Source organism: Musca domestica, unplaced genomic scaffold (genome assembly GCF_030504385.1).
Source record: "Musca domestica strain aabys unplaced genomic scaffold, Musca_domestica.polishedcontigs.V.1.1 22, whole genome shotgun sequence".
In the NCBI taxonomy this organism is placed as follows: Eukaryota; Metazoa; Arthropoda; class Insecta; order Diptera; family Muscidae; genus Musca; species Musca domestica.
Genome location: NW_026712262.1, coordinates 10,303,226 through 10,316,947, shown reverse-complemented (window position 1 = coordinate 10,316,947; position 13,722 = coordinate 10,303,226). Strand labels below are relative to the sequence as shown.

General features: G+C 33.1%; 1 protein-coding gene across 2 annotated transcripts in view; it reads left to right on the top strand.

Annotated features, from left to right (window-relative positions):
• The window catches only part of LOC101901654 (transmembrane protein 132B), a 261,310-nt gene extending 247,842 nt beyond the window's left edge, over positions 1-13,468 (top strand). Inside the window, exon 17 of one of the 2 annotated variants that reach the window (XM_059122968.1) lies at positions 13,108-13,468. In XM_059122968.1, coding sequence (XP_058978951.1) covers positions 13,108-13,122 — 15 coding nt within the window. In that variant the 3' untranslated portion in view covers positions 13,123-13,468. Of the gene's footprint in view, positions 1-10,202; positions 10,569-13,107 lie in introns of those variants that run through there. The other variant, XM_059122967.1, reaches the window with a different exon arrangement.
• The last annotated feature ends 254 nt before the right edge of the window (positions 13,469-13,722 follow it).

Genomic DNA, 13,722 nt, shown 5'->3' with positions numbered 1-13,722 from the left:
GAACCAATTTCGGTCGATTTTCCTCTCGAGGTTGGAACTGGTCCGTTCTTCTTTCCAACGGTGCCTTCTTTATTGTTGAGATGAATTTTTCGAATCCACTGCCTCTTTGTTACTGCGCAGCTAAAAGGTCTTAAAGATTTGCATTGTTGTTTTTCTTGTTAGTCAAATATTCCTTGAAACACTGCCCTTCATGTTGTTGAGATTTTAACCACTTTCAAGGTTAAGTTTGCTGCTTCCAGCCAAGTACTTTATCACTGATGGAGCTTTTCCATCGCGTTATCAAATGTAAGGTGAATTTAGGAATGAATCTTGAAGGTACGCGTTTAAATTAAATTGGCAAATATTAATTGAAGCGCAATTTATTTAGTCACTATAAAAGACGACTGAATTTTCTTTATTATGTAATTTTTTTATATACATTATTTTCTAAACATGGTTTTCACAAATGATCGAAGCCAATGATCGAATGACGAGTGAACTTAAATAAATACTACTTTAACATAAAAAAGAATACAAGAAAGTCAGTGAGTATTATTTTTACCATTGATAAATTAAATTAAGTATAAATGCTGTATTTGCAGTTTAACGAAATCAATACTCAAAATTTAAAAAATAAAATAACGACTGTCATATTTATGTAAGTATGTTTAATTGCTTGGTATTTTATTGTTATGTTTGTGCGTATGTCTTTACCCTGCGGGACTTTTTTCAACCAGTTGAAAAAATCGTTAGTTATAAATGCATTATTCTACAACTAGCTACAAATTGGTTGAAAAGTCATCCGGAGATCTAAAAGCTATGTAACCACTACTGGTCTATCTCCAGATGACTTTTCAACCAATTTGTAGTCAGTTTAAGAATAATGAATTTATGAACTATTTGCCCTGCGGGACTTTTGTCAACCGGTTGAGATAATCGTTAGTTATAGATGCATTATTCTACAACTAACTACAAGTTGGTTAAAAAGTCATCTGAAGATCACCCTGTTAAGAAACCACAACTGGTTGTTATTTAAATGACTTTGCAACCAATTTGTAGTTAGTTGTAAAATAATGCATTTATGAACTAACTATAAGTTGATTGTAAAATCATCTAAAAGTCAACCAATTTGAACACAAAAAATGCCTCAAAAAATAAGTTGACTGGTTATATCAAACAAATTTGCAATGATTCGCATAATACATTTTCCAAAATACTTCGATATAAATGCAACATACAATAATACAAGCTAGTGCTACTAGCTTCAATAAAAAAGTACATATACTTAAAAAAACAGCACAGCAAGGGTATCTATAAATTGCACTCCTCCTTCAAATACAAAATAAAAAATTTGATAAAAATAAATAAATAAAAACAAAAACTTTTTTAACTCGCTCTCCTTTTCACAAAAAAAAAAACATATTTTTTAGTTGATTATAAGTAGGTTTAAAAATAATTGCTTTATAGTTGAAACCAATTGCTTTCATTACAGAGTAACACTGGTAATGCATCAAATTGAGAAAATTCGTATTGTAATTATCGAATAATTATATTCATTATAAAATCACAAAAAAAAATTAATTTAATTTTTTTATTGTTGCAAAATGGTCAGGCTTAATCCCTTTGTTGTTGTTTTTATAAGAACAACGTTTGTTAATTAGTGGAGAACGATGGTAATGTTTACCAGGGGGTAAGGCAGGGAATACCTAGGTTTCGGAAAAAGCCACCAATCCTCATCAGTTCCCTTGTTTTTTTGTCTGGAATATTCTCCCCAGAAGTTATTTTAAAAATAACTTCTATGACAAAAAACATTTTTTTAATTCGCTTTTTTTAATTTAATTAATTTAACAAAATATCACAAACAGAAAATCATCCAATTTCTTTAAGTGTCCAATTGACGGGATGTATTGCGCACGTGAATTCAAAATGTTAAATTACTTTTAAGATGCTCCCCATGTATAAAATATATATAAACAAGTAAAAGAACATTAAGTTCGGCCGGGCCAAACTTTTAATACCCTCCACCTTAGGGTAAAGGAAACATTAGAAGAAATGTGACAAAAACCATCAAAATATCGAATATCGGAGGGTACCGTTATATGGGGGCTATACCAAATCATGAACCTACACATGCAAGGTTTCGCCAACGAAGCTAGAACCCATTATGACCTACAAATACCAATTTTCCGACAAATACGTGAAAAAAATGTGGCAAAAATCATCAAATTATCGAATATCGGGAGGTACCGTTATATGGGGGCTATACCAAACCGTGGACCTATAATTACAATGACTCGCCATACGAACTGGGACCCATTATGATCTACAACTACCAAATTTTAAGAGAAATTCGTAAAAAATGTGTCAAAAATCATCAAAATACCGAATATTGGGAGGTACCGTTATATGGGGACTATACCAAAACGTGGACCTATACATACAATGTTTCGCCACACGAACTAGGACCCATTATGACTCACAAATACCAATTTTTAGGTAAATCAGTGAAAAAATGTGGCAAAAACCATCAAAATACCGAATATCGGAAGGTACCGTTATATGGGGTCTATACCAAATAGACCCATACATGCAATGTTTCGCCACCGGATCTGGAAACCATTATGACCTACGAATACCAATTTTCAGACAAATACGTGAAAAAAATGTGGCAAAAATCATCAAATTACCAAATATCGGGAGGTTCCGTTATATGGGGGCTATACCAAACCGTGGACCTATAATTACAATGACTCGCCATACGAACTGGGACCCTTATGATCTACAACTACCAAATTCTCAGAGAAATTCGTAAAAAAAAATGTGTCAAAAATCATCAAAATACCGAATATTGGGAGGTACCGTTATATGGGGACTATACCAAAACGTGGACCTATACATACAATGTTTCGCCACACGAACTAGGACCCATTATGACTCACAAATACCAATTTTTGGACATATCAGTGAAAAAATGTGGCAAAAACCATCAAAATACCGAATATCGGGAGGTACCGTTATATGGGGGCTATACCAAATCATAGACCCATACATGCAATGTTTCGCCACCGGAACTGGAAACCATTATGACCAACAAATACCAATTTTTAGACAAATCCGTGAAAAAATGTGGCAAAAAATAATCAAAATACCGAATATCGGGAGGTACATTTATATGGGGGCTATACCAAAACGTGGACCTATACATGCAATGTTTTGCCACACGTACAGGGACCCGTTATGACCTACAAATACCAATTTTCAGACAAATCCGTGAAAAAGGTGGCATATATCATCAAAATACCGAATATCGGGAGATACCGTTATATGGGGACTGTACCAGAACGTGGACCGATATATCTCATTTTCAATACCAACCATCCTAGACACAATACCAATTGCTCTGCTAAATTTACGTCAAATAATGTGGGCTGTATCGTGATTTCAACAGACAGACAGACGGACAGACAGACAGACGGACATCGTTAAATCGACTTAGAATTTTATGCTGATTATGAATATATATACTTTATGGGGTCTACGACAAATATTTAAGGATGTTACAAACGGAATGACAAAGTTAATATACCGTCCTTTCCAAGGTGGAGGATATAAAAATATTAGATTTTATTATTCCCATAAATTTACTTTTACTATTCAAACAAAAAGTGAATACGCGACGCATTGTAATGGCGGCCACAAACAATGGATACACATGCTATTATTGCTATACGTACGTGCTACACGTATGGAAATAAATTAAAAGATGATGCCTTTGTGGACTGTATTCGAAGATTACAAAGGTACTCCAGAAGTGAACCACCCTCAATCTTAAGTTGGTTATCTACAAGATCTGTATTAGAAATTCAAATTAATCAATAGGAAAACTTCGACATTTACCTCCTAAAAATTGAGTTGTTTCGTTATTTTGCGACGACGTGTAATAAACTTTGAACTTTGAAGCAGGGGTGTGCTCAACGAAGGCCAGGGTCGTCACGAGAATTTATTTGAATAAATAAATTTTTCTTTGAGCTTTTGGTCTGGTTTTTTTTATTAAAATCCGATATTTCGCAATGGGTTACAGGACAAACTACAGAAGGTCACCGTCAAAAAAACGGAAAGAATGGTGTCCTTTGATGTTGTTTCCCTGTTTCCTAGCATTCCCGTAGACTTAGGAATTCGTTTAATAGAAGAAAGATGGGACGAAATAAAAGAATATGCAAATATGACAAAGGGCTTATTTTTCAATATTCTTACTTTCTGCATCAAGGACAACCGCTATTTCAAATTTGACGACAAAGTGTACAAACAAAAGAGAGGGCTTCCAATGGGTTCGCCGGCTTCTCCGATTGTAGACGATTTGGTGATGGAGAAACTACTTGAAAAAACTTACAACAAAACCGACGATTGTGACGAAGTATGTTGACGATCTTTTTGTGATTCTTGAAGCAAGTGCAATACGATGGAGGAAGAATTACACGGAAGCTTACCCTATTTGGATACAATAGTCTGTAGGAACAATGAGAAAATAGAATTTGATTGGTACCAAAAACCGACAGCTTCCGGCAGAATCATTAATTTATTTTCAAAGTATCCGAAACAAATAATAATTAACACTGCCAAAAATTTTGTACAGAGAGTATTGAATATAAGTGACGAAAAATTCCACAGCCGAAACAAAAACAAAATCAGAGAAATACTGACAATGAATAATTTTCCAATGAACATGATCAACAACTTTATTGAATATAGACCCCTAGGACCAAAGCAGGAACAACCATACAAGTCGATGATTTACATACCACACATGTCAGAAAGGTTCCTAAAATCTAACATATACGACAAGAATACATTTACAATAGCGCAAAAAACGAACAGCACTCTAAAAAAGTTTTTCAGCGACACTAAAAGCAAAATAAACATCGAAGACAAACACAACGTAATTTACCAAATAGAATGCGAGGGAAACAACAACGAAAAATGTGGGAAACTGTACGTAGGTACAACAAAAAACAGACTTAAAACGAGAATGTCTGCTAACAAATCAAACATCAAATCCAGGAACGAAAATGAGACACAAAAGACAGCTCTTGCTGAGCATTGCAGGAGAAATAACCACACACCAAACTTTGAGAATATTAAATTACTACAAACGGAGAGTAACTACAACAGGAGATTGACTTTAGAAATGTTACATATTAATAACCTATCAACAACAAAGAGAATAAACTATAAGAGCCACACGGATAACGCAGCTTATTGCTACCGCCATCTCACACAGAAAAATAGATCGTGCAATATGTAAAACAACTCAGTGCAATATTTACCACAGACGATGATAGTGAAATTCTATCGTAGGTTTAAGTAAAACTTGACACTTTTATGGATCATTACATGTAAGCAATATATTTATTTTCTGCGTATATTTTTCTGTTTGTCTTTTATTGTTTTGTTAAATAATTTAATGCTGTGATAACATGAAATATAAAAATCAAAATGTATTTTTGTAGATCTTCCTGAAGATGCAATGTAACCCATTGCGAAATATCGGATTTTAATAAAAAAAACCCAGACCTAAAGCTCAAAGAAAAATTTATTTATTTAAATTACATTGGACAAGGTCGAATAAAAAACAAACTTGGAGAATTTATTTGTTCAGACACAACAAAAAATTATTTTCAGATAACGTTATAAACATTTATTGGACTATTTAAAACACACTACACACAATATTTACACTCAACACTTTAGCGACACTATCTGCTTAAGTTCACTTATCATAGATAAGTTAGGTAGTAGATAAGTAAGGTAGTATAGATCTTTAGTTAAATTACAGATCGAATTATCCTGTAAGGCATCGGGGTGGTTTGTTGATGACGGTAGAAGTAGTGGACTGTGATGCAAAGTTTGTTGTTTGATGATGGTAATGGTATATGCTCGATGTTGACAGCATGACATGGTTCGGTGTTTGTTGGTTATATTCAATGAGAGGATAGTGATGGGAAAACGTAGTAGGCAGCAGCTGAGCAATTCTTAAATTACACTGTTATAACATTAATGTATCGGATGTAATTAAGAGATCTCAGTACCCTAGTTAACTAACGAGCACAACTTCACCGAGTTAAGAGATTGGTACGTCGAAGAGTCTAAGTAACCCAACGCACAAGCAGTGCTCAAAACCGTGTACTAGCATAGACAAATAAATGCATAGACTAAAAAGTTGTCTCATCTGTTATCTCCGAAAAAATTGCTTCAATAGATGTCGTTCATGCTGTGAGAGAGAATAAGACTATTCACTCAATTCTCTCAAAATACAAAATATTGAATTTTTTTATGATTTATTATTATTTGTCAATTGAAAATTAAACAGTGACTTTTTTACATTGAAATTAACCAACTATGTAGTGAAATTTTAAAATATAGAACTTAAATAGTAGAAAAATGAATAAATTGTTTTCGAAGTCGAGTGACTTCACTAGCCCTGAGTGACTTTACTGGCCTAAGATCAACCATAGTGACATCTTCCGGAAGGGGTAAATTTTAAAACTTTGTAGTTTATGCATTTATTTGTCTATAGTGCTAGCACATGAATCTAAAAAATAGATTTTTTTAAAGAGAAAACAAAAGTTATATTTTTTTTTGCATTTACGCATTCATTTCAATACTTTTGAAATTGGATGTTGTATGATGTAAAGGGAATTATTAAGAAAAAATGTATAAATTATGTTTTAACGCTTTTTTATAATTTTTATGATTGGTTAGTCGAAGATTAGTTAACTCACACCCACTACTGCACAGAGTTAAGATATTTGTACGTCGAAAGGTCTGGGTACCCCAATTAACTCCACATATAACAACACGACAGTGTTTAGTGATTGGTACGTCAACATGTAACTCAACATGCAACTATCTGCACACTACTTTCCACAGTAAGTCAAGAGATCGGTACGTCAACAAGTTTTGCAACCCCACCTGACTATTTAGCTATCCACAGACAACTGATCCCGAATGACTGGTCGGTGGGGAATGGACAACCTATCGCGGACAACTTCTTTGTACACTATCGTTGTAGTGGCTTATTTTTCCGGTAGGGACGTCGTTGCTGTTGATAATAACTATTAGCCGTTAATTTAAATTTACACAAGTGATGCTCAGGATTAAATTCTAAAAAAAAAAACATTTTTTAGTTTTATTAAATCAAACAGAACATTAATCATTAATTTATTCATATGTATGTTATGTTAAATTATGTTTGTTTTGTAATTATGTTGATAATAACTATTAGCCGTTAATTTAAATTTACACAAGTGATGCTCAGGATTAAATTCTAAAAAAAAAACATTTTTTAGTTTTATTAAATCAAACAGAATATTAATCATTAATTTATTCATATGTATGTTATGTTAAATTATGTTTGTTTTGTAATTATGATTTTGACATTTCACACCATTTCGGAACGGTCTCTTGACAGAAAAGGATAAAATCGAAAAAATCCAAACTTTAACAACTACATCGGGAGGGATTGTGTTGCGACGTACTGCAGTAACGTAGTCCCCAGCGAGTCCACTTCTTCGTCGTCAACTTCTGAGTCGTCGTCGGAATATAGGGCTCCACCGCTGTATCCAGAACAGCGATCTTCACCGAAGCAATTAACGCCACATGTTGCTGTTCAAATTTCGTACAGTGCGTCATTCTTGCAATTCAATTCCAACGGACTCCGAGGTAAAATTGAAGAGACAGTGGATTTTATGAGTCGGAGGAATATTAAGATCGCAGCGGTGCAGGAAACCAAGCTCAATGAAAATTGTAGCTAACAACGTTGTTATGGTTACAACGTACTAAAAAAGGATCGCACCAGAAGTGGAGGTGGGGGATTTACGTTTCTGTTACACCAGTCTGTTTAGTACAGATGGAATGTATGGGGGTATCAGTCAAGTGTGGAACTGCCAAGGTAGAGGTGCTTAATGTGTATATCCCGCCGATTATTAGCTGTGAACCGCGTTATTTGCCTGATATTAGCCCATTGTTGGAAGGCAATAACCGCCTGGTACTAGGGGATTTTTATGCCCACAATGAGTTGTGGCATTCTGTCCTACATAATGACCAGAGGGAATCAGCACTGGCAGAGCAGATTGACTGTTCCACATTTTGCACGCCTAACGAGGATGCCCTCACCCTAATAAGAGGAGAATGTCACAGTTCGCCAGACTTAACCATAGTGTCACCCGGTGTGATAAATGACGTGACTTGGCAACCCGTAATTTCTCTTGGCTCAGACCAGACCCGATAATCGTCTCCATAAGCAGGTCGCCCGATTTCATAACCTCTGGACGCCACACTTTCCTTAAACAAGGGAATGCTCACTGACCAGAATTCCGAGAATTCACCATCGACAATTTGTTGAGCACCCCGAGAGCGACTGGGCGAAGCAAGAGTACTACGTCGTATCAGATCTCTTCCCGCTTAGGAAGAGACTCTGAGACTTCACTTCTTCCCAGCATTAAAGGAAAAAGAGACAAATAAAATTTGTCGTTTAGTATGATGTTTTCGATCTTTTATGTTACTCTTCAGACGTATCAACATCCACCACGTATATTCGAATCCTCATATTGTAAATTTGTTAAATTAAGCTATTTAACTACTATAAAAAGTATAGTATAATAATAAATAAATAGGGTACAAAAGTCACGTCAAATCCCATTAGCGTTGCTATATTCTCAATCAAATTTTCTCCAATATTCATAATTAGAAAAAGTAAAAAACAGTAAGTTCGGCCGCACCGAACTTTGAATACCCCATATGAAAGGAATTATGAAATTTTCCAAAAAATTTAAAAATACGAATATCGGAAGGTGCCGATATATGGGGCGATATACGATTGTGTACCTATAAAGACAATTCTCTTTCAGAGGGTATAGTACTCACAAGGAACTCCTTGTGTTGAATTTCAGACAATTCCATCGAAAAATGTGGCTAAAATTATCAAAATACCCAATCTCGGCGGGTACCGTTATATATATATATATATATATATATATATATATATATATATATATATATATATATATATATATATAATTTTCAATACTAACCATCCTAGACACAATACAAATTGTTCTGCTAAATTTTGACGCTCTACGTCAAATAATGGAGCTGTATCTTGATTTCAACTGACTGACGGACGGACATCGTTCGACTTAGAATTTTGTGCTAATTATGAATATATATACTTTATGGGGTCTTCAACGAATATTTAGAGATGTTACAAACGAAATGACAAAGTTAATATACCCTCCTTTCCAAGGTGGAGGGTATGACAACGTGCAACCTTTGGAACATGTATTACTTCACTATTTTTTAATATTATCTAATTGTTGAGTAATTTTATTAAAATTCCAACTTAATTCACGTATTTTCCTTTACAATGCTATTAATTTATTAAAACATTTTCTAGTACTAAAGTTGTACTCAGTAACGCCGACGGGTGCGAAAGCGCACCACCCCCTGCCCGAGCAATGGGTAGAGATAGGGTGCTGAATTTTTGTGCGCGGAATATGAGTGACATTATGGCATCCTCCACTAAGTTTCAACATTTTCCTCCCACAAATAAGGGAGCCGGCGTAAATGGGTTAATAGAGATTTTTCATTAGCATATAAGAGTGAGTCATCAGCATTCATAATACATGCTAATTACACAATCGTAGAATGTTTGGTGCATCATTTACATCAAACTAGAGGAGAATATGTATGGGAGCTATATCTAATTCAACATTTGCCAGAAGAATTTTCACGCTGCATGGGATACCTTGTGCCGATATCATTGTTGTCAAGCTTACACTACGTCTTTAAGTGGTTTACATATCAAATATGTATCATTGATATAGCTGTATCTGAATCGAGCATTACCTATTTACTTCTATTATAAGTTTAACTCCGAGTGCTAGAAATTAGTCATTTTGAAAAGATTATCATTAATTTCAATAGGTTTCGGCCCAGACCCAAAAACTAAACTTTGCAAGATGCTAACTCATTGCAGAGACATGCTCTAATTGACATAGTCTATTAAACTTATCAAAACTAAACATCGGTCTATTTCGCCTCCTTTTCAAAGGTATAATAACTTGAACCACAGCTTAGTGTACGGCATGATATACGTTTTTTAATTGCTTTAATCTACCGCAAAATTAAAAAAGAAAAACTATTTATTATTTTTTTTTTACTTTTAGGAATCAAATGCCTGAGTCCGAAGCATTATTTTCGATGTCCAAAAAAGTCTAAGCAGTTTTCAACAACAATAGAAAAATATCAATGTCGAAGCTAGTCCAAATCACTAACAAAACACAACACCAAAATGGAGCTTGAAATGGTCTAATATAACAGTTCAAACCACGCTGCAAATCACTTTAATGTTATACTTAATATACAACGTCAATGATATACTTACATATACATATTAATATAACAATTGTAAAGCATAAATTATTTGTTATTGCATAATAGATATAACGTGCGACGTGTAAAAGTTTAAGCTCAAACACTAGGCGCATGCTTACAATAAATTTAAAACCAGGATTGTAACATTTTCCAGCCACTATTATAACTTTTATTTATTCCTATTGAAAATTAGGATATAGTTATGTCATTTAAAAAATATTTCCCACTTCCTTCTTCATAACCACTTGTCAGGTACGTAAGCACGCAAATGATAAATATGGCGCCCTATTCTTCCGAAACATTAATGTACTACTGGTTACCACGATATTATTACTTTAATAGATATCTATACCTCTCATATGATGTTTTATCTTTTGATTTCGTAATTTTCTATTTGCTATCATATACAACAATTCAAATTAAACCCTTTTAAAATAGTAGGATACAAATCTTTATATATGTTTGATTTATTAATTAAATCTTTAAATCCAGCGCTTAAATCTGACTCGTGAAGAAACTGGCCTGTAGTGTCTGAATGTTATTCAAACTATACATTTTTGGGCCTTTAAAAAATGTGACATATTTGATGGAACAAGATTCTTGAATGCTTCTTACGAACCATGTAGAAATCCAAAACTTATATTAAATAGTTTCCATATTCATTTGACATATTTATCAAAAAAAGCAGTGTGTATTTTAGGGCATTACACGTTAAATGTAAGTGGACGCTAAATTCAAATATAGTATCAAGTAGTACAATAGTTTATTGCTTTAGAGCTTAAAATTATATTGTAAAATGATAGGACGTTGGTGGAAAGAAATTAATTTTCATCCATATGATATAATATTTCGGTTCTCTTCACGTGATATTTCAACATAAAAATTCCAGTTTACGAAAAAATGTTTTCATTGGGTTACATTTGTATGTATAAATAAAATTTAAAAGAAGAGTGTGTTTACAGACAATCTATGACTGATAAAACATTCCAACCTTACACAGCTTCAGACAGTTTTTAAGATAAATCCTCTTAGGTTGGGTTATACCGACGAATCCCCTTTTCCAGCGAGTGAACCGTACGAAATTGAAAATATATTCACTTCCACCAATGTATCTATAAAAATATATGTGTATATAGAATAATTTTCTTGTGTATACATGAAAACTCTATTGAGCTATGAATTTACATTGGCCCAGGCATATGTAAACATAATCGAATGTAATAAAAACTGAAATAATTATCATTTAAACATCATATCGATTCAATAAAATTATATATTAAAAATTATATTAGTATCTGGTAACTAAAGTGCAGTAACTAAACGCGGGGTGTTCTGTGAAGCACTTGTCGATATTTTATTTAGTTATGGTTTTTATTTTTATTCGGGAATGTGTTAAGTTGATGAATTTGATAAAAACTTCTAATTGTTTTGTATATAAGTAGGCAATGGAAAATGATATAATTTTGCATTATAATTTTTAATATTTAGAAAAAGTGGGCCAATGTAATGTTCCCATTCCTTGGTTTAAAACTCAATTTTGGTTTTCTAAATTGTTCCGTCCAATTATATTTTCTTTTATTTTTAACCAAGACAATAGTTCTTAAAGGCGAATATTATATATCTATATTCAACATACTCACAAACATTGTTTTGTTATTCTAGTCAATCATTGTTTTTTTTATAATTAATATATATATATTTATATAAATAAAGTACAAGCTTCCTTTTGTTTATGTTTTGTGTTACGCAGAATCAAGTGTCAGTATTTAGATTGATAACCACTTTACCCTTGAAGTTTGATTCAAACGATACATACATCAATATTGTCCAAATATCACGTTATATATTTCATTATAGATCATAAGTTGCTTAAATATAGGCTATATTACTGATGAAATACCTTGAATTTTAATGGCTATTTTCAATGAGAAATCTACGGATTCCATAGAATAGTAACTTCATATTCTAAGGTTTTCTAATACAAAAATGTCAACTTCTCCAAAAATTTTGCACAGAAAAAATGAAATAAAAATATATATGCATACCTAAAAACCTTATCAAATAAATGTGTTTAAATTTTTGGTTTTGCATGATAAAGAAGTTTAAGCGACTTGAAGCTCGATGGCGCCAATGTATATACTTACCGTCAATTCCGTAAGAGTGAGAAAAGCTAATAGCGCCCGAATAGCGGGTGGTACCTTTGTATATCTCTGCTAAAACGTGAAAGTATAGAGATGGCGAAATGTGCACCATTAGGATCTTAATACACCCTATATACCCTGCATATTTTCTGGGCTTTGTGATACATTGTACGGAATATAATTCTTATCAAGGCCATACTACGTCTTGAAGGGATGTCTAAATCGAATTTTACATACTTGCCTTTATAGTAAGTTGAACTCCGAGTGCTAGAAATTAGTCGGTTTGAATAGATTATCATTAACTTCAATAGGGTTCGGCCTATACCTGAAAAAACTGAACTTTGCAAGATGCTAACTCATAGCAGAGACATGCTTTAATCGACATAGTCTATTAAAATTATCAAAACTAACCATTGGTCTATATCGCCTCCTTCTCAAAGGTATAATAACTTGAACCACGGCTTAGTGTAGGACATGATAGAAGTTTTTTAATTGCTTTAACCTACCACAAAATTTAAAAAGGAAAAATTATTTATTATTTTTTTTTTACTTTTAGGAATTAAATGCCTGAGTAGGAAGCATTATTTTCGATGTCCAAAAAAGTCTAAGCAGTTTTCAACAACAATAGAAAAATACCAATTTCGAAGCTAATTCAAATCACTAACAAAACACAACACCAAAATGGAGCATGAAATGGTCTAATATATCAGTTCAAACCACGCTGCAAATCACTTTAATGTTATACTTAATATACAACGTCAATGATATACTTACATATACATAATAATTTAACAATTGTAAAGCATAAATTATTTGTTATTGCATAATAGATCTAACGTGCGACGTGTAAAAGTTTAAGCTCAAACACTAGACGTATGCCTACAATAAATTTAAAACCAGGATTGTAACATTTTCCAGCCACTGTTATAACTTTTATTTATTCCTATTGAAAATTAGGAGATAGTTATGCCTGTTAAAAAATATTTCCCACTTCCATCTATCTTCATAACCACTTGTCAGGTACGTAAGCACGCAAATGATAAATATGGCGCCCTATTCGTCCGAAACATTGATGTACTACTGGTTACCACGATATTATTACTTTAATAGATATTTATACCTCTCTTATGATGTTTTATCTTTTAATTTCGTAATTTTCTATTTGCTATCA